The sequence below is a fragment of the Lachnellula hyalina genome, assembly GCF_007821495.1.
Source record: "Lachnellula hyalina strain CBS 185.66 chromosome Unknown contig00198, whole genome shotgun sequence".
Classification (NCBI taxonomy): Eukaryota; Fungi; Ascomycota; class Leotiomycetes; order Helotiales; family Lachnaceae; genus Lachnellula; species Lachnellula hyalina.
Window position 1 is genome coordinate 12,149 of NW_022157312.1, and position 26,755 is coordinate 38,903.

General features: G+C 29.2%; 2 protein-coding genes across 2 annotated transcripts; both read right to left on the reverse strand.

Annotated features, from left to right (window-relative positions):
* Positions 1 to 15,455: 15,455 nt before the first annotated feature.
* Positions 15,456 to 15,719, reverse strand: LHYA1_G009202 (uncharacterized protein; the record flags this gene model as incomplete). Its single annotated transcript, XM_031154106.1, has 2 exons — positions 15,456 to 15,614; positions 15,687 to 15,719. 2 exons carry the CDS (start codon positions 15,717 to 15,719, stop codon positions 15,456 to 15,458), a joined length of 192 nt encoding a protein of 63 aa, XP_031001970.1.
* A 7,687-nt stretch (positions 15,720 to 23,406) lies between these two features.
* Positions 23,407 to 24,255, reverse strand: LHYA1_G009203 (uncharacterized protein; the record flags this gene model as incomplete). The annotated part of the gene is made up of 4 exons (XM_031154107.1): positions 23,407 to 23,468; positions 23,643 to 23,709; positions 23,968 to 24,030; positions 24,061 to 24,255. Coding segments are annotated over 4 exons (387 nt in total), but the record flags the coding sequence as incomplete, so codon positions are not given.
* Between the last annotated feature and the right edge of the window lie 2,500 nt (positions 24,256 to 26,755).

The window sequence follows — 26,755 nt, forward strand, 5'->3', positions numbered from 1 at the left end:
GCTTAATATTTAATGTTAGGATTTAATACTATATAAAATATAAATAACTTTTAAGGCTATTTAGCTTTAGGTGGCTATTAAAATCGGATGGTTATCTTACTTTAGAAGTTTAGATAATCTTTTGACTTTAGGGGTTTATATCCTAGTAATTTTAATATAATGAAATAAATGGCTAGTCCTATGATATATATTTAATATAGGGGCAAGGTTGATCTTATATGTAGACTAATAGGAAATATCTGTAAGGGGCATGTACTTATAAGGAACTAGCGCTAGTTACGTCTAAAAACCTGTTATATAAACTTTTAGAGTTAAGCTTTATTAAGGTCTATTTAATATTAGGCAGGTAAAAAGGTATAAATAATATAGCGAAAATTGGAACTATACTATTTCCGTTGATTATTAACCTATATAGAGAGTAGGAGTAAAACACTTCGCGCTAATATAGGGCGGATATTAAATAAGGCTATAGTAGCATAATATATTATCTAGTGCAAACTCTAATTACTCTAAGTCTATAGCAGGAAGAATCGCTTAAGAATGGTTTGCTTTAATGCTAATAACCTAATAGACTACTTTTTAAAACTATGCTACTATCTCTATCAAGGTATACACCCTAACTACTAGCCATAAGATAATTATTATACTTTCTTATATAATAGATTTTATTTACCGTAATCCTAAGACTATCCTATAGGACCTATATAACCTAACCAGCACGCATATATTTATTATTAATCCTAATATTTAATATCCTTATATAAGATTTTACAAGCTCTCTAGATCCTTCCTCTCCAGCCTCTTAATAGCGCTAGAAGATATCTCTTCTAAAATTAAATAATAGGGATTTCTATTTTAGGTGCCTTTCTCTATAATCTATAGTGCTATAAAACGCTATAGTAAAGACTGTAGTAAAGATTATAATAACTGCTTATCTAATACAAGTTGCATTGCTATTAGAGTTACGGATAAGAAAGAAGAGCTCTATAAGAGATAACTTTATAAAATATAAGCTAGTAAATATCTAATATATTATAATAGAGTAGAATTAGCTATAGCTGTTTAAAACTGCATTTAAAAGCCTTAGCGGATTCTATTAGTATAGGACCTATAGCGCTCTAAAGATGATAGTGCTAATAACTAGTATAAGAGGAGCAATTACTATATAAATAAGACTTAGAGTACTTATATTAGTAATAGTATTTTTTATATAGAGAATATACTATACCTATATATATAAGGTTAGTATATATAGGTATAAATATTCCCTACCTCTTTAGGTATAAATCTTCTCACCTTAACTACTTTTGCTTTGCACTTTTATCTATAATAAGAGAAATTAGGATACTAAATAATTCTTAGGGAAATATAACTATATTTATAACTATAGTAGAGGTATAAATAATAAAGTATAAGAAGAAATAGTTACTAGCTCTTAGTAGATTCTATATAAAGAGGACTAAGATAGACTTGGCATAATATTATAGCTACTCTACTATAGTTATAATACTTGCAGAAAAAGAAACTATAAGGAAAACCTAGATAAAAAGAAAGATAAAGTAGTAGGTCTATATAGCTATCTCTATAGCCTAGCGTAAGTAGGAGCCTTATAGATTAGTAAGTATTCGCAGAATAATAGGCACTATTGCAGTTACTAGCACTAATATAGCTAGAGGCAAAACACTCTAGATAATAGCGATTAGCTAGTTAGGAAGCCTTTCTACTAAAGATAGTGCTAGGATAATCTTAGTAAGGTATAAAATCTGAGAAAGGGAACTAGTAACTATAACTGGAAATCTGAAACTAAGAATAAGAATATAAATAACTATATAGATAATAGCTATACAAGTAAACTATTCCTACTAGCTAATAGAGATATTTAGCTATATAATATCACTATATATTATTATATGTTTAATAGTCTAAGAAGGTGGAATTTAAGTCTTTAGAGCTAGGAGAGGCAGTAGGGTTAAGAGCTGCTGGTTAAAATAAATAAATGCTAAGTTTAGTAGCAGGAAGATATATAGCTATTACTAATCTTATATAATCTCAAGGCTATAGCAAATAATTTTAGACCGGCAGTGGTATATTATATCGACTTTAGTTCCTATGAATAGTATTAGGATTATACTCTAAAGAGGTAAATAAAATAATAGCCGGTCCTTTGTATATAAATACTTCTTCTATAGAAGCTAGTTGATTTCTTTATCTTAAGATAATAAAACTATATTCCTTTAAGTAACTTATACTCTTCTAATTAGATATGTTTTAGTAGCCTTAAGATCTATGATTAACTCTACTTATTACCTTATCTTAGCATATATACTTTAGTAGTCTCGATTTATCTTAATGCTTTAGATCCCTCTAGATATATACCTGAAGTAGTGCTGAATTAATTTGAAAGTAAGCTGATTTTTTAAGGTAGAGATGATAAGGATTATTATGCCCTCTACTTATGCTACGACTAAAGCCTCCTAGAACTAACTATATGCCTGGAGCTTATATTATAGTAATAAATAGATAGATATTGCTATGGAGATAGCAGCTAATAAATGAACCTAGTACTGGTCCCTATATAAAAGGCTAACATTTATAAAGCTAAGCCGATCTAGTCTTTTAACTCTGTTAGACTTGTTTTTGCCTCTAATTATATTTAGTAAAAGAAGTATAAGCAGCACTATTAAAGTTAATAAAAGGAAGATCCTTAGAATTATATGTATATAGCAATTAAATAAGTAATTCTCTAGTATTAGAATCTATTTTATATTAGGGTTAAGTATTAGAAAAAGGATTATTTAGAGCTAAGAAGCAGCGGCTTAGGCCTTTAAAGCCGCGTTTAAATATATTCCTACATAGCTACTTATTAGCAGCTTATTAGTTGTCTAATATATAAGAGGACTTACTATACTTAAAGCAGCTTCGGCTTTAGAAGCATATTAATAATAATAATAATCCTATATAAGATTACTAATATTACGAGAGAGGCTAGAAAAGTTCGTAGAGACTGTCCTTAGGCTTTCTAAGCTTTTCCTATAGCGCTTATTATGCCACTAGTATTACCGTCAAATAATATTATTGCAAGAGACTTGCTTGTTATAGTATTTATTAATAATTAGAAGTTTTATAAAAATTAAGATCTTAAGAAGCATATAGGACATCCTAGCGCGAGACTAAATATATCCCCTATCCTTTATACTAGCCCTCTAAATTCTGCTCCCTCCTCTTCTTTCTTCCTAGCTCCTCTAGTTCCTATGCCTTACTTGGTATTTGCTATAAAGCCGCGACGCTGCGCTATATCTAAGACTGCCTCCTATATCCTAAGAGACTAGGGGAGAAGCTTATTATAGACCTGCTTTAGAAGATTAATTTTCCTAATAATATTAGCTAATATATATGATCTTTAATTAGTTAAGAGTACTATATAGTTTTCTTAATAGCTTATCTATATTAGATAATTCTAATATTAGTATTAGTATTAAACCGTAGTGCTATAGAAGTTAAAACTTATGCATTCTAGAGCTTTTGCATCTCTAACTAGAGCTTTTAATTATTTAGATTCTAGTCTTTACTCTAAGGCAAGCGTGTAATAGAGTTATTAAATATATCTATTGCCTCTCTATTAGTATATATTACTAGATCGATATTAAGTGTCTAAGCTATAAGGTTTATAATAGACTCCGCGGCATTAAATAGCATAGATATGATAGGAGACTTAACTTTAATATTTGGTTTAAAGAAACTAATATCTTGCTTGATATTAGGTACTTGCTAAGGGAATAACTTATTAAAGAAAGCCTCCTAGCTTTTAGTTCCTTAGGGATTATCTATAACTAGAATAGAGCTGGCTAGTAAAAGATGTAGCAGTCTATTATGAAATTATTAATGTTATAGCAGAAGATGCTTTTTATACTTAAAGGTATAGCTATAAATAAACGACTTACTACTAATAATAATAATTACTATAAATAGACGTCTAGATGGCATATAACTCCTTATCTTAGCTACTAGATTACTTAGTGATTAGCTATCTTTTTTATATTAGTAGCGCATAGGTTGAAAACTGTAAGGCTTGGTTAAACGCGCGCCCTATACTCTAGTAACAGCGCTTAGCATACTTAACTATTAACTGCTATAGCTATAGTAATATAATATAAAGGTTTTAAATTTTACCTTATTAAGTATAATTATCAGAGCATCAGCATCTAGTAAATTGCTATTAGTTTATAATTTAATAGTTTAAAATCGCTATAAAACCTTATCTTCCGTGCTCTAAAGTCTTATAGTAATAGTCTTAATAGTTTAGTTTACCCTAAAATAATAGGATAATAGTCGGTTTTACTAGAGCAACTAGATTAATATTAGATATCCCTATGTGTTTATATAAGGGTAACTCCTAATCCGCGGTTATAGCATATTCCCTTAAGGTCTAGACTTAATTAAAGATAATAGAGTTAAGGAGATACTCCTCCTTTTTTAGACTCTGCTTCTTATTCCTTTCTTTTATACTTAGTTCTAATTATATCTAAATCCTAAAGTAAATAGAGCCTAGAGGAGAAGAAGCTACTTTAGGAATTAAGAAGTTAGAATATATAAATCCTAATTTTAGACTTCACTATATTATTTAATAAGAAGAATAATTACTTCCGGTTAGAGAATACTATTTGTAGTTAGTTAAAGGCCTTAAGGAGGTTAGCTTAAAAGAATAGTATTAAAAGCTAGTCTAGAAATATTATTACTCCCCTTAATCAGATTCCTAACTTTAAATCCCGCTTACCTTACTAGACTATATATGCGTATAAGAACCTAATAAGAGAAATTCTTATTCTAACCTACCTTTTAATAGTAATTGATCCGTCTATAGGTATTCTTAGTAGGGCTTAAGCTTATATACTAGATTCCTAGCCTGCTAAGCTCTCCTATATGGAGATAGGTAAATATGTGCCGGATATATACTTTAACTACCTTAAAGAGAATTTAGGCTTTAGTATATAATTTAGAGGCATAAATCACTACTACTTTAGTATAGTGATTTAAGTTATTGCCTCTACTATTATAAAAGAAGGCTATAGGCAATCTATAAAATAATATAACTTGTTTTATTATAGTTTAAGTAATATTAATTACTAGTAAAATAGCGAAATGGAAAGTTAAGTAAATATATTTATATTAGAAAACTAAGTCAAATAAGAACTACTAGAGATAGATTTAAAGATTAAGTTAAAATGCTTAAATATATTAAGGAATTGATTTGATCTAAAAGTAGAATAGCTTAATCTTAAGAAGTGATCAGGCGACTTTAAGTGGTAAAATAGTGCCTAGTTATATATATCTACTTCGCACTAATAAGGCCGCATTTCTATAGTAGTACCTGAAGCCCCTAGACTAGTAAATGCTTATGTAAGTATCTAATAACCCTAGCTAGGCTTCTTTAACACGGACACTTGATATTTTATATATAAATGCAGCTAGCACCTCTTGCGGCGACTGCTTAGCTTCTAACTCTAACTATATATCAAGGTTAAAGTAAAAGGAAGTATATTATTTTACAAGTTAGTGGCCATAGCTTAAAATAATATATCTATAGAGGTATAGCTTTTTTATAATATTATACTATAGCTAATACTAACTCTATATAGATATCTATAACTTACTATAGTGTATGCTATTTAATATCCACCTAGGATTTCCTTTAGAACTTTTATAAGAGAGTTAATATAGCCTATTAATACTTGCTAATATTAGAGTATAAACTGTATTATACTATTATCTCTACTAAGCATACCGAATCTTTACTTGCAGCTTCCTAGTAAGATCTTGCAGCTACCTATACTAAGCTTAATAAGAAGCGCCTAGAGCATACTATAACTTAAGAAGAACTTGACTTTAAGCGTTAGAGATATAGGGAAACTGAGAAACTATTTAATCTTGCATATAAAGCAGCTTAAGAGAGTAGTAGATTAGTGGATAGTCTTCGAGCCCTAGTCTCTAAGCTTTAAGAAAGCTCTACTATTATAAAGCCTATCCGAATAATAGCAGATTTAATACTTGAATTAAAAGTTATAAAGGATAAGCTAAAATGGCTTAAAGGGTAGCTCTCTCTTAATCACTCTAATTATATTAGATAGAATTCTAATAATATGCTACCAAGCAATAATACTTAGGAAGACCATCTAGTAATATTATTATAATTTTTATATTAAAGCCTTATTTGTATGCTAATAGATAGATCTAATCTATTTAGGTAGAAGACTATCTAGTTCTTGCTTAAGATTAAGAAATTAAGTCAAGTTTATATATACCTTTAGCATTAATATAAATGCTCTAGTCTTAGTATATTAGACTATTAATATTCTGCCTACCCTTAATATTAGGTAGGCCACTTCTATCTTAATAGCTATTATTCTTTAACTATCCTATATATATATTCTAAAAACCTATTATTAGTCTATAGATTTATTATCTTTTTCTCTAAAAGTATATATAGGATCGCAGATAATATATTAAAACCCTAAATAAATATCTAAATTATTAGCTCCCGCCTCTTCTTCTAAGGTAATTCTAAGGTTAAAGGTAGTAAGACCTGATTATTAAGCCTCCTTAATAGCTCTAGGAGTTAATCCCCTTAATTATAGTATTTTCTGTTAGAATAAATTAACGTCAGCACTTAAATATATACTATACTAGCTCTAAGTAGTAAAGTTTGCGCCTGATTCTAATAAGATAATGCTTATAAGAGAAATAGGCTACTTATATTAAGAAATATATTTCTACTAGTAGTGCTTTAAGAATCTTTAGCAGGTCTATAAGAATTTATATAATATCTACTAGCAACTTATTCTTAAGTCTTATTTTTAATCGCTAAGTCCTAACTGCTTATAGGAATTTATAGTCTAGCTATACTATAGACTTAAAGATTCTATGCGTTAGGAGGTTAAGGCGGAAAGGTAGTAGAAAGCTTTCTAGGGGATAGAAAGTAATAAGAAGGATTTTAGAAAAGGCCTAATTTAATAGTTAAAGGTTACTAGTATTATTATATAGAGAGTTTATATATATAATAAACTATAAGGAGACTCTATTATCTATTTAAGATATTTAAGCTAATCTTCTTTCTACTAGACTTCTACTTATTATAGTAATAGATGCTAGTCCTTAACTAATTCTCTTCTATTTAACTTAGTCTAAAATATCTTAATTTCTTATATATTCTATATTTGATTTAGCGCTAGAATAGTAAATAATACTTCTAATAAATACCAGCGTATCTATTAATAGTAGTTATTGCCTTATTAAGCCGCTGAGACGTATATATACTTAATAATCTTATTAAATCCTATAAGCTTATTCAGGTATAGTCGATATATAATAAATTTGGTTTCGCATCCTAAGCACTATAAATAGAGGTATTTAGCAAGTTTGCAAGAATTAGTATTAAGCACTACGGTTTATAAATTATCGCAGCAATAGCAGCACTAACGCTAGAGTATAATTGCAGTAAACTAATAAAGCTTTTATGGTTTAGATTTTACAGTAAAGATATATTAGTAATAAAGGACAGATAAATAAATTAGCTGTTCTAGATATAGCTCTAGTATATAAAAGTAGTCTATCAGCTAGCTAAGATATTAAGATATAGTAAAGATAATAGCAGTCTTATATTACTCTAGGTAATTCCAGCGGAATATTCATATCTATAGGTAACCACTAATATATGCTTTATAGGCTAGTCTAATATTATCCCTTAATCATCTAGTATAGCAATGGATTTTAATACCTAGTGACTTCTTTTTAAAAGGCTTGCTCTAATATCACAGTTATTCTTATCTAGGGATATTATAATTCGAAAGAGTAAAACCGCATGATCATCTAGAATTAATCAATCGCGTTTCGCTGACTAAGCTAATACTAAGGCACATGGATAAGCCACGTAAGTAAATCAATAATAATATATTTGGTCATAATTATATAACCTTAGCGTTAATAACTAAGCGAACAAGGCATAACCTCTTTGTAGCAGATCTATTATCTAAGGTCGATTATACTAAATACAAGTCAAGTCTATAGCATCTAAAACTATATAGTAGAAGTGATTACTTCTATATTACTAATACCTTATCTATTATTCCTTGCTATATTTATATATAATTTGCTACTATATAAATTACTTAGTTCTACTCTATCTCTCTAGTTTCCTTTTAGTAAGATATTTTCTATATATCTAAAAATATAAGACCTACTTGTATTTAAAACATTCTAAAAACTCTCTACTGCCTCTTAGGTAAGTTATAAGCCCTAATCTGCTAGTCTAATCTATATGATAGACCCTATTTAAGAAACTTAAAAGAATTACTAAAGCTATAGATCTAAAACCTGATTTTCCTATTAAGCATCTCCTCTATAGCTAAAGTCTAGGTTATTCTAAGTGGAATAGAGAGATAGTTAGAAGTTCATCTTAATAAAATAAAAATTAGGATCTATATTTTTCTAGACTGCTTTATAAACCTGGTTAGCTATGGTATTATTTAAATAGACTATAAATAAATATTAAATAACTTCCTTAAAAAGGAAGGAAGGATTTACTAGAAATAATCATCTTTTCTTACCTTGCTTTAAACTTAGCTGCAAGTGTTTTTTCTATGTCTATAGAAGCAAATATCTAATTAAGCTTATTATAGCTACTATATAGAATAACTCTACCTCTAGTAAAATCGAGCTTATCTAACTTATCTATATTATCTATCTTATATTACCTCGAGACAGATCTTTTAAGTATATAAAGGGAGGTCTTTAGGATCTAGGCAGTCTTTAGCTATAATTATAAGAGTAAGCAAAGATGATATATAAATCCCATGTCTATTTTTATAATCTTATCCATCTAATACTTTACCTAGTTTTATTAGTTTATTCTGTGTTAGCAATTATAGTATAAGCCTTATTAAAGAGGTTTTACCTTTATTATCTAGCTCCTAGATAAGGATAATCCGACAGGTTCGTACCTCGCAACTATTATACCTGCGAACTAAATCCTTAATATATGCTATATAACTAGCTATACTAATACTAGTAGCAAATATTAATACTATTTTATACTCTCTAAAAGCATAGTCTGGACCGTATGGCCTATTAATAAATGCAAGGTGGTTACGATTTATAATACTCTTAAGTTTGCAGGTAAAACCACGTCTAGGCTTTATTAATAGAGATATTATAAGACCATCTCTATTACGCTTCTACTAAGAGATTATAAATAGATGACTTTAAAGTACTAATATAATCCTAGCGGCAGGGATAGTAAGAAAGATATACTAGCCTAGCTTAACCTCCTATAGCCGGGGAACCTTAATATCCACCTGTATAGCACCTAACTATTATATAATTTTAGCTATAGCTATTAATCTGCCTAGAGCGAAATTTCTAAACATGAAATAAGTCCTATGCATAAATGTTATAACTAATCATAAGAAGATTCCAATTTATAAAAAGATCTTTTCTATAAGCTTCTTGGAAGAAAGATGAAGCTAAAGAGCTACTAATAAGGTAAGAGTTAATAGGAGGTGCGATTAAAGGAACTATTTATATAAAATGCGCCGGATAAAGCTTAGTGATAGGAGAAGAATAAATACTAGAGATGAACCTCCCTAAGCCCTATAGTTAGCTTTTATATTTTAAAGTAATAAGTTTAACTATTACTATAATACTAGAAAGATTAGTTGAAGTCTATTAGAATAGCATATTATAAGTAATTAAAAGTATTATATATAAGATGGCATACGCTACTACGGTTAAGCTAAACTACTTATATATGCTAAAGTAAGTTTAAAGTGAAATTCTAAGAAGCTTAGTTATTAGAATAAGGTAGGGGCTGTAGAGGAGCGGAATAAGATTAATAATAGATATTATACCCGCGCGTGCGCTTATATGCTGCTCTAATAGGAAGGAGATAGTTACGCATAGTATATTAATAGTAATATAAGTAAAACCAAATAAAATCTTAGATCTTATAGCTACACCTATAAAAGGAAGGCGCCTAAAGATATAAGGATAGATAATATACTCTAGAATAAAAAAAGAAATATGCCTCCAAGCAAATATAAGTAGCTAAAAGGTAACTTAAAGCAGCAGCTATAGTGCTAGTACCTACCTACTAATTATTGCATACTATAGAGGTATAGTTATATTAGTATAAGTAAAAGTCTTATACTATAGAAGTATACTAGCTTTTGCCTAAGTAAGTATCTCTTTAATAGGTGATAATACTTTAGATATTATTAACTTAGTAAAACTTAATCAAGGAAGAAAGAGAATATAGAAGAGTATTTATACCTTAGAAATAGCTAATAGCTATACTATTAGGATAAAGATAGCTCTACTCTATATAATAGTCTATTTTTAAGATTAGTAGGCTCTCTAGGTTAACTATTAGGATAGGTAACTTGGAATAACTATAGGGTTTACTTAGCATAGCTCTTAAACTATAAGATCTGTTTATTAGAAAGGTAAAGCTAAAATTTAATAGCTGATAGACCTTTTCTTATTAAACTATATAATTAAGAAAGGATAAGAAGAGGGACTGTTATTTAGTAGGTAAAATATTATACTAAAAAAGATGCAGATAACTATAGAATAAGTAGTAGTGTAGGCTATAATAAAAAGAATATTATAAGAGTAATTTTAAAGGCGTAGAAAGACTTTTTTTAAGAGCGCTTATAGGCTTGGCGTGGATTGCAAAGCAGAGATCTATATCTTGGTTGTAAGGCGTAGTAAAAACTTTACCTTTAAGACTATAGACCGGCCCTCTTAGCCCCTTAGCTAGGAAGAAATTGTAATTCCCTCTTTTATATTTAATTAGTACTTTTTAACTAACCTCTATAAAAGAATTGCAATTTAGACGCTTAAGATAAGAAGATATTAGCGGATTTTGCCGGTTTAGAAGAGGATAAAAATAATACTTAGCCTTTAATACTTATCAGCCCCCTAAGCATAATTATTCTAATATTGCCGCGGATAGGAATATAGCTATATCTCGGCATAGATGCGAAGGTATAAAACTAAGATATAGGGAAGCATAGATTAAAGAATGGATTTAATTATAAAAATAGATAATATTATCTAATACTATGTAATATTTAGATATAGAGTTATAGATTGAAATTATATAGCTAAGACTTAATATAAAATAACTTTATGCTTTTAATTATATATCTATATATAGTAAGAGTAGAAATACTAGCGTAAGAGCAAGGATAATGCCTAGTTCTATAGTTGGCACTATAAAGTTAAAGCTCGGAACTTGCATAGTTGATTTAGTAATAAAAGGCATTAGACTTGTATTAATAAGCAGGCTTGGCAAGAGCGATGAAAGAACCTCTGCTGTTAATATGTATCCCGACTCCTGGACCCGCTGTAAATGTGCTTCTGAGCTTTGATAATATTAGTGGCAAATAATGGTTTCTATCACCTGAAGAACTCACCTCGCTGCCTGCGTTATGGTGGCTGCTTTAGTTAGTGTCCTGATATATGTCTTGCCATATAAAAGTTAAGTAAGAGTAGTGTTAATATGATTGCAAGTGCTTATAATAAGCGGTTTATTATCTTGCTAATGCTATGAAATGTGAAAAGTCTTCTAGATAAAATGTATAATCTGTAAAAAAGTATAAATATTTACTTGCTACTAATCTTACCTAGAAGTAATAGTAGCTCTTATTCTTTTAGCAAATAATAATTTCTAGTAAAGCATAAGTAATATAATTACTCTTAAATATTAATAGCATGTATAAAAGAGGTAGGCAGCTTGGAATAGATGGCTAGTATAATATAAGGCATGCTTTTAGCTTTAGGTTAGTAATATGGCCTAATGAAGGACTATATATAATTAATAGCCTAGGTGATAATACTACGGATAAGCTATTAATTAAGCGCTCTATTATCTATTAACCTGTACTATTAAGATAGCGGGTAATAATAAAAAGCGTAAAGGGACTAATAAGACAATTAATAAAGCTAAGAGGAGACTTAGCAATAACCTTAGAGTTGTAAAGGATAATAAAACGCAACTTAGATCCGAGGCGAAAAGGCTTTACGCTAAATATACCACTCTTCTCTTTAATTATAATAGTAAGGGGAGGGGCGCTAGCTTGAAAACGGATATAGAGAAGTTATAGGCGGAAATTAACTAAATTAAAAAAGATTTATTAGATGTAAATATTAAACTATTATGTCTTAAGCAGGAGATAAAAAAGCATAGAAGTATAGATATAGATAGTGAAAGTGAAAGTAATAATAACCAGGAAGAGGTAGAGATCTTAGAAGAAAAGACTAAGTTAGAAAGACTTAAGAAGAGTGGAGGTGTGCTAGAGGATAAATATAGTAAAAAAGTGAAAGGATTACTCTTTATCCCTAAAGGTAAGAATTCAAGCAAGGAGAATCCGGTCATTAGCATAACTAATATAGATAGCGTATTTAAACCGTCTATTAAAGACGACTCAGCGGACCTTTATAGTCCTGCGATAGCAAGAAGGAGAGCTAGACTTAGCGCTAATAAATTCCGCGTGGAAGGTTAGAAAAAGGAGCGCGTAAAGACTATTATTACTAGCTGTAGGCTAGAAAATATATTAAGTTTCCGGTTTAAATAAGAAGTAAAAGCTAGTGTTATAGTAGATATTAATAAAGGTGATATTATACTAGGTAGATTTAGCGAATTAAAATATGAAAAGAAATATATATATGGTAAATAAAATAACCTAATTATCCAAGGAGTTACTTGGTTTACCCGCGGCATTAATAACCTACTAAGCATGCTTATACCTAAACCTTATATATCTAGAGTGCTAGCACTAAGGATAGAGATAGTAATTAAGGTTAAGTAAACTATTAATAGTCTTAAGAAGAAGAGCTAGGAAACTAGATTAACTATTTAATAGCTATAAGGTTATAAGATAGGTGATAAGTATATATATGTAGCTATCTAGGAATAAGAGAGATAATATAAAGAGTGGAAAAAGGGCAAATATAAATCACTTAAATAATCCCCTATATTAGGTATTATCCTTATAATATAACCTGAACCTAAAGTTATTAGTTGTATATTATAGTAACCTCTATAACTAGCTAGTGGTAAACCTGTTAATAAATAGAAGATTAAGAAGAAGCTAACTAAGAAGAGTACTATGCAGAAGTATTTAAAAGACTAGTATAAATTTAGAGATATTAATATTAGTAATATAACTAAAAAGGAGGGAAAAGACTTTCTTAGTGCTTAGCAGCTTTATAAATAAGCTGCTTAATTAATTTGCCTCTTATAATAATTATCTTTTATTAGAAGTAATTTTATTTATCTCTATTAGTTATTTATAAAAATATCTATCTCTACTAATAGTTTTCTTTTATTTTTATATTTTGAAATATTCTTCTTAAAACTATCTTTACTATATAATTATCTTTAGTCTAGCTTTGATTTTAAATGAACTTTATATTTAACTCGTGTAAAATATTATATAAGCTTAAGACGGGACCTATTTATATAATTGAGCAGTTGGAAAATTATTTAGTATTACTACCTTAGGCTTAATAGCCAAGTTTAGAGTAGGTGAGTAAAAGCATAAGACTAAAGTAATATGCTTAAAAACAATTATAATTAAGGTTCTCTATATGCATATATAAGAGTAACATATAGGAGTAATAGGTAGAAGTAGCGTGTAAGGGTAATAGGTAGAGGTAATATATAAGAGTAACGTGTAAGAGTAATATATAAAGGTAATGCTTAGTAGTGACTAGTAGGCACTTCTAGTTTAGAAATAGATAATATTCTTATCTCCTTTATAATATTAAAAATAAGTATATTTAAAGCTACTATCTAGTGTTTCTAGTATTAAAGTATACTATTCTTAATTTAATAGCTAAAGCATCTATTTGCTATATATTCTTAGTAATATAGATTACCTTCTACTATAGTAGAGAAAATTTAAGATGTGCTTATAAGTTGAAAGAAAATTAATATCTTTATTAACTTATATATGATATATAGTAAGTATATAAAGGAAAAAGAATAATATTACTCTAGTAAATAAGAATGATTTATAGTAGCTTAAGAGATAATTATATGGAATTGTTTTTATTTTTAAGCCTTTTTAAACTATGGCATAGCTTAAATCTATAATTCTTAGGACTCTTAGGTTTCTTAGAAAAGTAAATGGGCTAAAGAATATCGCCTTTAAGAAAGGTCTAGCAATCTCTAATTATGTCTTAAATTACCTAATCTGCATTTACCTTGTTATCCTATCTACTAACTAGAAGTCCTAGCATTTGCCGCTTGGCATTGCATATAGCTATTAGGCTACAACTCTATCTATCACTCTGCTGAGGGGTAGCCTAGCCGCCTATTAGCGTATAATAATATAGTAAAGTAAATACTTACTGCCTCTATATACTTGAAACTTAGGTGCTTGAATTCTTTCTATAGCGGGTTAGCATATCTCTAAATGGTCTATCTAAATACATGTACCTCTACTACTTGTCTTATAAAGGTAGACTTTATTTTACAACTAATAATTCTCTAGTTTACTATTAAATTATAGTAATATATTATTTTTATTTATTTATTAATCTTAAGTAGAGTAAAGTGGTTAGCGTTAATATTAAGCAGGCAGATGTAAACCTATAGCCTTCTAGTATTATATTTACTTTTACACCTATAATTATTAATCTTCTTTCTCTAGCAATAAAGTAGGTTTAAGATAGGTATAACTTCGCTGTTTTTATCTTTCTAGTAGAATAGAATACTAAGACCTAGCTATATAAACATAGGCCTATTAGTTATTTCTAGAGTAGCTATAATATCCTAATAATTAAGCTATTCCTTTAAGCATAGCCTATTAAATATACTACTTAGAAGTTCTACTACACTATTTACTATAATAGAATCGTTTTTATAAAAGGTATGCTTGCTAAGAGCGTAGCTGATCCCTTTTATAATACGCTTGATTATAATATCCAGGTAGCCTTATAGTAGAGATTCCTATTTTTAAATTAGTATATTTCTTAATAGCCTAGACCTAGTACTAGCTTACTTTCTTAAGACTATATTCTGCTTATAGGCTTAAGACCACTTTTAATAATATAATAGAGTATAATTCAAGCAAGTTAAAGAAGTAAGAAAGGTCTAGTCGCCCTTTCTTAGCTAATAACTCTACTTGCTAGTTAAGGATAGAGTGTAGCTCTATCTTCTAGGAATCTGCCTGGAAAAGAGTGATGAATTTATTAATATCTTCTTTATTTGCCTTTATATAGACCCTAGTAATGCACTTAAAGTTAATAGATGCTATAGAGGTTTATTTTAAAATGTACTATATATTTAAATTAAAAAGAATCCCTAAGCTTATTATTTAGACTAGTTTATGTAATATTCGCTCTCTTTAAAGAGTTTTAATAAGCCGTCTCCTTCTTATATCTAAAATCCCTTTTTAAATTCCAGCTAAGTCTAGTAATAAATAATAATCTTTATTAGCTATTTTAGGATCCTCTATAGCTATAGTATTACGCGCCTCCTTTAAATGTTTATCTAGCATAATAGTAGCTAAATATTTTCTAGGCCTTTCATGTTTTATTAGAGGCGGTGCCTTCTTAGCTTATTTAAGCTTAGCGTTATACCACTTTAAAGCGCCTATCCACGCTATTATATTAAGTATAGTTACCTCTTTAGAGCAAGTATAACCTGCTTCTAGCATGTTAATCTATATAGAGGCTAACTAAGATATTAAGCTGCTTGTAATCTATATTGAAATTAGTTCTTCCGTCCTAGTAGTAGCTAGTGCTCTACTAAGGCTAGATTATAATATACTAAGAATTCTTAAATAGATCTCTATTAGTACTTCCTAGCGCCTGCTTATTGCATATATAAGATGGACTATTTTAATAACTATAGTGCTTAGTATTAGGATCTCTATAAGTAGAGAGGGCAGCATAGCTTGGCTCTCTTAAGTTAGATGTAGTTCTCTGCTCTCTTATAGCGCTTGCATTGAAGTAGCGTTGCATAGGCCTGGCTATTGCTATTCTATGCTAGATAGTGACTATAGAATCCGATCTAGTAAAGTTTTCTCTACCTTATCTACTTCTCTATTAATAGTGGGCTGAATAAGAGCTGTTTATAATATAGCGATTTAATCTTTAAATAGAGTTAATTAGACTTATCTGCTGATTTAGCATATAGGTGTAAGGCTCTTATATGATTCTGCCTTATATAATAAGGAGGTTGCTAATAGAGCTTAAGTATTAGTTGGAATTCTATTAAATAATAAGACTATCTCTCTCTACTCTATCTTGCTTTATAAGGAAAGGTGGAGCATAGTTTAATTATCCTCGCTTGACTTGTTAAGAGCTATTAATAGTTATCTAAGGATTGCGTCTCCCTTAGTACTACTACTACTATAGCTGACCTTTAGCTAATTTAGCGTTAATTCGCTGCCTATAGATAATGTAGTATATCCGTAGGCAGTAGACTAGTCTTCTACTTCCTAAGGACGCTCCTTGGCAATAATCTCTAGAAGGTTTCCCTTGTAAGCCTAAAGGGGCTTCTCTATTATAAGACTGCTGCTGCTCCTCTTATTATAAATAGGTGCATATAAGACTAATTTATCGCTAACTAGAGAGCTTCTAGTAAAAGCTGCGTATAATTATTTATCTTAAGTAATATCAGGTTATATTTAAGAAGACTTAGGATAATAATAAGTGCAGTCTAGGTGCTTAGTCTTTAATAGTTGTTTAGAGTTATATCTATGTTTATTTAAGTATTAGGTTTCGGCCTAAGCTTCATTTCTTGAGTGGTTAAGCAGTTTGCATATAAGGTATTATAAAACAGATAGTGCCTTAATATAAAAGTCCTGCATAACACTTAATAACTATAGTTGCAATTAGATTTTCCTAACTGTATAATAGGCACTATCTCACTTCTAACTAAAGTAGAAAGTTATTTAAACTGTCTAAAGATATAGTAGCAATAAACTTCTTAAATAGGTTAATAGGTTCTTCGACTATCTTGCTAGATTTTATAGGCTTATTCTACTAAGAGTAACTTTCTAGGCCCTACTAGTTATTTATTTAAATAATGTCTAAATAAATTTCAGCAGATAAATTACTTATATATATTATATATATTTTAGATAAGAAGATAAAGGTTAAACAGGAACTTAAAAGGATAGTTAAGCCGTGGTTTCTTAGAATTGACTAACCTTATATACTTAAGCCTCCTAGTTGGTAGGTCTGTTATGCCGCGTTACTATTCTCTTAGCTATATTATAAAAGAGGACCAGCTAAAGTATTAGCTCTCGGCTATAGCTATTTTAATTGAATTAGATAACGCTTTTAGATATACTTCTATTATTATTAATAATAGGTGTGGGTTTATATATTTTGATTCTTTAGGCCGCTGAAATATATAGCGAAGGCTTATCTGTTCTGGTTATTGCAGTAAACTATCTACTAAGGCAGATTTGGAACTCTGGAATTCTTATGATAATAGCTTCTTAGTCTCTAAGATATTTTATTTTTATATAAAAGGAAAAATATACTTTATAAGTTATTTATTATCTATCTCCTAGATTAGGAGTTAATATTAGAAGTAATATAACTTAAGTAATTCCTTTAGCTATATTCTACTACTTAAGCACTCTTACTGGATTTTATATTTCTAGTCTTAATATAAGCTATAAACTAGAACCTTGATTAAAAGTGCCTTAGAGATTTGCTATTTACCTATTTGCAGGAAGACTTACTTTATAGTATAACTATTATAGGTTAGTCTACTGTTAGGCTTTTAGCTTCTTGCCCTCTTATCTCTATACTATCTAATTCTGGAGCGTTGGGTATAACGAATCTATATATCTACCCCTTAAGCTAGAAGAAGAATAACGTGCGAAAAGGAAGATATAGCAAAGACCTTATAGGACTTAGGCCCTCTTATAATGGCAAGATAGTAGAGGAGAGGTTAATGTGGATAAGAAAGGCATACTAATAGCTCTAGTCTTAAAAAGCTTTGCTGTCTTAGGCCTGTCGTTCTAGTGCTGCGGGCACTACTATGCACTTTATATCTGTAGTAAATCCAGGCGCTTGAAGTATTAGAGAGGGTGTCTGCTATTTAGACTCTATATTACTTATTAGATTAACCTCTAGCGCTTTAGCTTAATGTAAGATAAATAGATATATGTAATAGTTCTATGCCTATATAGTTTATGGTATTAGCTGTTAGTAATAGAATAGGTAGTAAATAGAAAGGGGTTTAGCTGCTGCAGCTAGGAATAACTTTATAGTTGTAGTAAGCAGTGCAGATGTCTAGTAATACCTTTATAAAATCCGCTAGCACCTTATTTTATACCTTCTCTCTTAAGATTAAGCTGCTATAGACTAGTAGGTTATTGCAGATAGGGGCATGCCTTAAGCTGCATATTAAGGAGAATCGCTAATAGTTAAATATAAGAGTATGCAGCGCTAGGTAATATTTTAGAGAAAGAAGGAGATCTCTTAGTGGAACTAGTAGAGGCAATGCTACTTATAGCTTGGTTATTAATTATCCTCTATAATATCTAGATATGAGAAAGGTTGCTATCTAAGGCGGAGCAGTTAATAAAATGCTTTATTATCTCCCTTCTCCTTTATTATCCCTCTATTACTACCTTCTATTAATATCTTCTATTACTATATCTTATTATATAACTTATATATTAACTCTACTGCTATATCCTATTCCTTAAAGGACCTCTAGCTATAGCTTCTATTTGCTCTATTATTATAGATATAGGATCTAAGATTTCTTGTAAGGATATTATTACATTAAAGTAGTAAGAGGTAAAAGCTTGGAAAATGCTAATAACTACTATAAACATTAGTAAAGTCAAAGGAATCTGCTTATTAATTCCCTTTTATAATAAAATAAACACTATTAGGCTTTTAAAAGCACGTCCAGATCTTAAAAAACTCTTTGCGCTATATTATAGAGATTAGAAAGACCTCTTAAGCTTAACGGATAATATTAAGACCATTTAGCTCTAGCGGAAGTTTAAGTCTTTACCAAGGTATAGTAAGGTCTAATTAAACTAGGACTTACTACTATTAGAGACTGCTTGCGAAATTGCAGATATATTCTATATAGATATTTATTATGCTATCTTCTAGATCCCTTTCCTCAACTTTATAAAATTAGCTCTAGGATCTAATACTTTCTTTATTAGAAGCTTATTTAATACTATATATAAAGTATATAACACGCTTTAAGAGAGGATTATAGATGATCTAAGTAGAAAAGATATCTATATCAAAGTTAAAAAGGTGAGTTTACTATATTTTATAATAAGTAAGTACTAATAAGAGTAGATTTTAGAAATGCGGCATTTAAAGCTAGCTTATTAGATTATTGCTAGCAGTTTATCTAAAACCTTATACCTGCTATATACTACCCTAGACTTAATAGTTAATCCAGTTAAGAATGTCTTTGTATTATATAGCTTAGATCTTATACTTAAATGAATTTCGGTATTTAACTAGTAGTTCTAGCAGATTAATTAGAAGTATAAGTAGAGCAACTAGTTAGTAGATCTGGACTTCTAGGACTGCACTTATTAAGTATTATAATTAATAATTTAAAGGATCCTAATAGTAAACTCGGATATGCTAATAGAGGATATGGATAAGAGGTCGCGCTTTTTAGTAAGTATTAAATTAATACGCGATAAAAAGGGAAGAGTACTATTATTTATAGAGAGATTTCACTATTGAAAAGCAGTTGAATAGCTGTTATTAGGAGCTGTTTAAAGGATAATATTAGTATTATAATATAAGGATAGTTAATATTAATAATTGAAATAAAATTAAGTTATATATAAGCTATAGATGGTAGCTTATACCTTCTAATAGTTACCAAGAGATAAAAAGGGGTTTGCTGGTTATATATATAATTAGTTAAGAATATATTATAAGGCTCTCTTTAATATATCTTTCTAGTCTATTATTAATAATGACTATCTATATATATATGCTTCTAGACTCGGATAAAGCTATTACTCCTATATCCCTAATAGATGTATAAAAGTTCTCCTTTCTATAGTATCTGTATCTCTACTTAGCTAAGCATATGTAATGCCCTAAAGCTCTTAATAGCTGGATACTTCTTATAGCTAAATTGTATAGATGCTTGTTTCTATTATAGTAGAATAGCATAGTTTTAAACTATGCTAAGAAGTGCAGCTTACTACTAATTCCCCTCTACTAATAATAATAGTCTTAGTAATAGTTATAGGAGCTAGAGTTAGATGCATGTTGGAAGCACTTTAAATTAATGAAGTTACGGCGGCAGATATTAAATTTAAGTAAGGGTCTAAGATCAAGCTTAGTAAAGTTAAGTAGGAATTAGTATTTGATATTGCCGAGGGGAATATAGTTATAGAGGTAATAGAGATAGTACTAGTAATAGTTATAGGGCAAGTCGTATTGGAGGCGGACTTGGAAGCACTAATAAGAGGCTCTAATAGGGATAAAGGCATTGAGAGAGGTACGCAAGACGAATTTATAGCTATGATTAAACTTGTAATAGTAATAGTATAGGTAGAGGGAGTAATCTTAATAGTCTTATGCCTAGAAGTATTCTTAAATAAAGGACTTACAGTAGATGGTATTAAAACTGAAATAGATAAGATATTTGAAATTAAAGATAAATTATTTAAAGCGAGTGCTTGGATATTATTATAAATTAACTTTATATAAACTAATTAATTTGAGATATCTTAAAGAAGTGAACCATCTTTGCTACCTAAGAGTATAGAAATGCTCTAGATAAGACTTAAGTTATTAGAAGTATCTGCGCTGCTTTCCTACTATATTGCCCCGCTGAGGTTATTTTCCTTAATCTATCTAGCTTTTTGCTTCCTAACTTAGATATTGTTATAGCTTATAAGTTCTTTAGCCAATAAGTTATAGCTATAGCTAGATCCTCTTATGCTATTATAAAACTTATATACACCTAGAAGTAGAAGAACTTTATAATTATACACGTCCTAATCCCAGGTTCTAGGACTAATACCGCTAAAGGATTTACTAAGCCCATCTATAGCTATAAAAGACCGGCTATATAGCAGTATTCCTAAAATCATTTTCTGTAATACTACTCTATATAAGGTATAATAGCTAATAGCTTATTATGTACTAAACGGCGTGCTTCTAGGGTTATTAGAAGAAGAGAGAAGATTAGCTTGATCTGCTATAATATTACTCTAGCTTCTAGCAAAATTATAAGCTATAAGATTCTAGAAATCAAGATACTAGTTTATTTTAGTGATATATAAAATATTATAGTTAGAGGGGCCTATAGGACAAGCAACTATAAGCTTGAAATAATATAGTAGAGTTATTAACTATCTATATACATCTAGGGCTTCCCTTAAGGTCTATAAAAGCAAAACTATATTTGCTGCTTCTATATTATTTGCTAGGTATTTCTAATTAATATTAAGGCTATTAAATCCAAGGTTCTATATAAGTTTAATAGCTATTAAAGCAAATTTATTGCAGCTAGCAGTAGTTAAAGCTAGTAATATAAAGTTAGAAGAGTAAGTCTAGCTCCTAATAGAGAGTAATGTTTTTAGATTGCGATTTTTAGTTTTTAAGAGATATAGTTATTTTAGATAGCTATAGAGATTATTTCCCGTTTAATTCTAAGTATCTCCTTTAAAATAGAGTTGAGTATTAGCCTAATTATTAGATAAATACCTGGATTATAGTTAGGAAAAGTAAGCTAGTATCTAGATGCTACTTATATCTTACTAGTATTAGGCTTAATATTAGTAAAAGCATATAGTATATAGGTGAGTTTATTAATTGGAAGCTTTACTAGATAGAATTATCTCGCATAGATAGCTCTGCTATTATTCTTAGTACTCCGTTTTCGTGATATAAAGCTTACGGCTTAAAAAGGCTCTATTTACTAATTAATATAATAAGTAATATTATAATAAGTACTATTAGTAATATTAGAACTTTCAGCTTATAATCCAGGTATATATATCATGAATAAAAAAAGGATTATAGATTTCCAAAATATTTTATTCTTTTAGGTCTAAATATTCTTATAAAGCGTATAATTTAATACTAGAACTAAAGTTTTATATTAAAAAGAGCTTGTTATCTAAACTGTTGCAGTTTAAAAATTGATTTGTAAAGTTTATATAATATAAGATAAGCAGCAGATTTAGGCTAGCTAGTAGAGCTAGGATAGCTAGCTAGGATGGCTATAGTTATACTAGAGTTTTTAAGAGATGATTTGCTATCTAAGAACTTATAGTTATCTATAATTTAAATATATATTAATATAATATTAGTTTCTAATTATATCTGCTAAAGTTGCTAACTAATAGAGTAAGAGACTTAGAAGAAGGAAGAAGACTTTTTTGCTAAAGGCTATAGAACTTGGAGAATTCCCTAGGGTTAATATTGCTATGGTTATCTTCTAGAATGGCTAGTACTTCACTTTTACTTCTATTAAGGATAAATCCTAGCTACTATTAATAGAAAGTCTTATAAGCAAATATTAAGTTTCTAGGATTATTATATTTACTAATAAACTTATGAAGTAAAGGAAGTTCCCTCTTATAATTAAGTTCTCTATATAGGATATAAAGATAAGACAGATAGTAAAGAGAGCTAAGATATTGAAAGCAGAACTGAAAGTTATAGTAAATTAATAGAGCAGGAAGTAAAAGAGATTTCTAGTGCATATTAAATGGTTTAGGATATATTCTTAAGTAGAAGCTCTTATTAAAGATTAGAAAGATTCTTTTGCTAATATATAGCAGAGAAAGATAAGAGAAGAATTAGACTAAGGCCTTAAACCTTATAATATGAAGCTTAGTATTAAAGGTATACTCTATAAGCCTAATAAGCAGACTAAGGATAGAGATGCTTTAGATAATGTTAAGCTAGATAATCTTAGTTTAAAGAAAGAGAAGTAGTAATATTAATATATATAATAGTCCTATAATACCTGCTAAAAGAACTTTACTATATCTTTACTTATTGCGCTAGGTCCCTAGTACTAGAACTGAGATAAACTATTGCTTAGTTATAATTTGCAGTTGATATTATAATAGCGCTACCTAGGGCGTGAAAATGTCCCTTCTAGAGTTGCCTCTAAGTATTCTCTCTCCTCTAAATTACTTATGCATCTCTTATCTTAGTTGCTTATATGCCCTTTATCCTATGCTCTAGTCCCGCTTGCAAATTTTAGTTCTGCTCTGCTTTATTACAATATAATTCTAGGTTCTCTTCTCTTATATTTAAATATGCCTCTCTGTCTATTATCTAAATTATATTCCTCTAGCTCCCTAGGCTTAAGCTTGATGCTCCCTTAGCTACTTGTATCTAAGCCGTTAAGATTTAATGCTTTACTATACGCATCTTATAATTATTATAGATCATCTCGAATTTCCTAAGAAATCCTATAGAGGTTAAGCTTTTATAGTATAAGTATAGCATGCTATAAGGATGCTATTAGTAAACCCGTCTATAATTTTATTGCACTATACTTATTAGGACTAGGTTAAAAAGGAGCGCGTCTAGGATATTTAGAGAGGAAGTTATTTATAATAATTTATGTATAGAGCCCTTCTAACCTAGCCCCTTTAACTCTCTAATGTCTCTAGTGATCCTGATATGTTTATATAGTAGGACATATCCGTCCTGGAATTATATCTATGTAACGACCTAGTTTTTAATAACGTTTCTAATCTTATTACTTATAGTTAAGAAAATACTTTAGATTAGTTAGTAAGAAGAAGAATAAGGGATTATAGATATAATTGAAATTTGTATAGTAAGTACTATAGAGTGTAATTGCATTCTATGGATTTTACTTCTCTTAGAAGTTAATTAGACTATCTCTAAGAGCATTGTGAAACTAGGATAAAGTTAGATAGACCTCGGCTGAACTTATATGACACTTATAGTATTATCTCTACTGCTAATAATATAGTAGATATCCGTGGGACTTGCTTTATAATACTAGTATTTATTATTATACTATTCTCTTACCTGCGCCTTTATATTATTATTAAAGTTAGATGTACTTAATACCCTAGTGTAGGAGCGGCCTGTATTACTGCTATTATCTATAACTATACGTTTTCTCTTTAAGCCTAAAGATAATATTCCTAAAGAATTCTTTATGTTAGACCCTAGAGGGATAGGGAAGATGGCTGCTGGTGGAGGGGGGTAGATTATAGGATATCCTTAATAGGATAATGAATTAGATAGTATGTGGTAGGCTTAGTCTGGAGGATTTATTAATGTCGGGTATATAATCGACTGTTAATATTAATATGAAGCGTAATAAGATATTACTAACTATAGCAAGGGTTTCTAAAGCTGCGCGAGGTAATAATAGAGAGAGGCTAGGTCTAAGTAAGCCCTTTAATAATGATAACTAATCCTTAGGTAATAGCTTCCTGCGAATAGGTATGAACTTAGAAAATGATTATATAATTAAATTTATACTATAATTTTCTAGGAGATACGGGGTAGTTTAGCACTAACCTAGAAATCATTGCTTGCTTTAATATAAGGTATCAACTCTATATAGCGATCTTGTATAAATCTGCACGCTATAGCTGCTATAAAGGCTATTTACTATTTCCTGTATAAGAGAGAGAACTAAGAATTTAGCTAAGGCCTTTTTATAAATTTTAAGGATAGTATAAGCTTAGTAGTAGAGCTATAGTAGAGGAAATCTATTATGCTATTAAAGGAGACTCCTTATTATTAGGCGTAAGAGCAATAACGCAAATATGTTTTTTTAGTTAGAAGCATCTAGTATTTCTAGGAGTAGCTGTGGAATATAATTTATAAAAAATAATAAGAGATATTATGTTATATATAAATTTTAAGATACTTAAATCTAATATACCTATTATTTTTTCTAGCATAGAGAGTTTTCCGGCATGCAGGGATATATATTAAATTCTAAGTATTAAATTCCTATTTAACACTATATTATTATAATAGCACTAAAGGGAGATCTTAAAGGACCACTTGATATATCTGTATTATACGAAGAGACTAAACTAAGAAGGGAAGCTATAGAAGGAGGACTTATCCCTTTATATATACCTAAAGACCCTAGTAAGCTAGTATATAGGTAAGGAATAATACTAGGTGTAAATAGCTTTATGTCTAAATAAGCACTGGTAGAAAAGTGGCACGTGACTAGGAAGGCGCGCTGTTATAGCATATTACTTAAAGTCTATAATAGAGATAATATAAATAAGTATAGTTATAAATAAACTATTTTAATTATTAATAAATATTATAAGCAATCTTTATCTAGATAGTCTAAGCTATATGCTTTATTTGTCTTAGTTATAGAAGTCTGAAATTTTTCGAATTATAGAGGCAATTGCCTCTAACTAAGTATAGCAGATAAATGAAAGCATAATAGTAGTTGAAAAGCTTTATAGAAAGTTGTTCTATATTAGATAATATATTAATATTTATATCTTACTAAAAGAAAATATCTTACTGTCTTAATATCTTTAATTAAGCTAGATGAAGTAATTGCTAAGAATTCTATTACTTCTATAGACTATAATTTAAGAGATATAGGTATAAGCTTGCTGCTATTACTAATATCCTTTTAAATAATACCTTTTTATATTATTTCAAGGGCAAGAAAGCTAATTATTTAAGCACTACTTAATCCTCCTTCCTTATAATGCTCTATATACGCTATAAATATTAGTAAAAGATTAAGTATTTTAAAATTAGTTTAGAATACCTATCTTAATATAGCTATTAAAGGATAGAAATACCTTTAAGCTATTTAAATTTATAAAGGAAACCCTTTATATTAATAAATACTATATATTATTAAGTACTTAACGAATTTAGTATGTATTTTATAACTGCCTCAATTAATCTACTTAACTATAAACAGTAGATATATAAATCTCCTCTAAATTATAAGAGATAGTAATAGCTTATCTTAGAGATACTTATATGAAATCGGAAACTATTATTATACTATTCTTATATTTATATGCTCCTATAAATTCAACTAGGTTCTAGTATTAAAATTTGGTAATACTATCTAGTTAAGTTATTATAGTAGCTTCCTTTAGTATTACTATCCTAATAGGTATAGATCTAGTATAGGCTACCTTTATCTAACTAGCTTATGCTATATTTCGTAGAGGTTTATAGGTTAGCTAAGGATTTTTATCCTGAATAGCTAGCACTAACCTAACTTATACGTGTTTAATAGCTTTTATAAAAAGTAATAATATTCTAGTAGTTTCTAGTCTGCTTATAGAAATAGATATATATAAAGGGATTAGAGCTGATTTATTTTTCTCTAGTGCTTATTATAACAGACTTAGACTTGCAGCTGGTAGAAGTTTAGATTATACGCTTTAATTATCTAAAAACTAAGTTTTTCTATTATTACCTAGAGTATAACTTTCTATACCTTTAACTATCTGTAGTAGGTAACTATAATATTCTTTTCTAGGGAACTTAGTTAACCTCCTAGACTTAGAGGATTCGAGCGGCATAATTTAATCTTGTGAGTTTATTAGATTTTCTTTTATTATAGCAAGCAAATTAAGCATAAGATGTTAATATAATAAGTTCTCTAAGAAGCAGAGTTTTCTAAATAAGGATAGCTCTTCTAATAAGTATGACCCTTATAATATAGATAGCCACGCTAAGAAGTAGGCAAAGCGCTAGCTTTGTT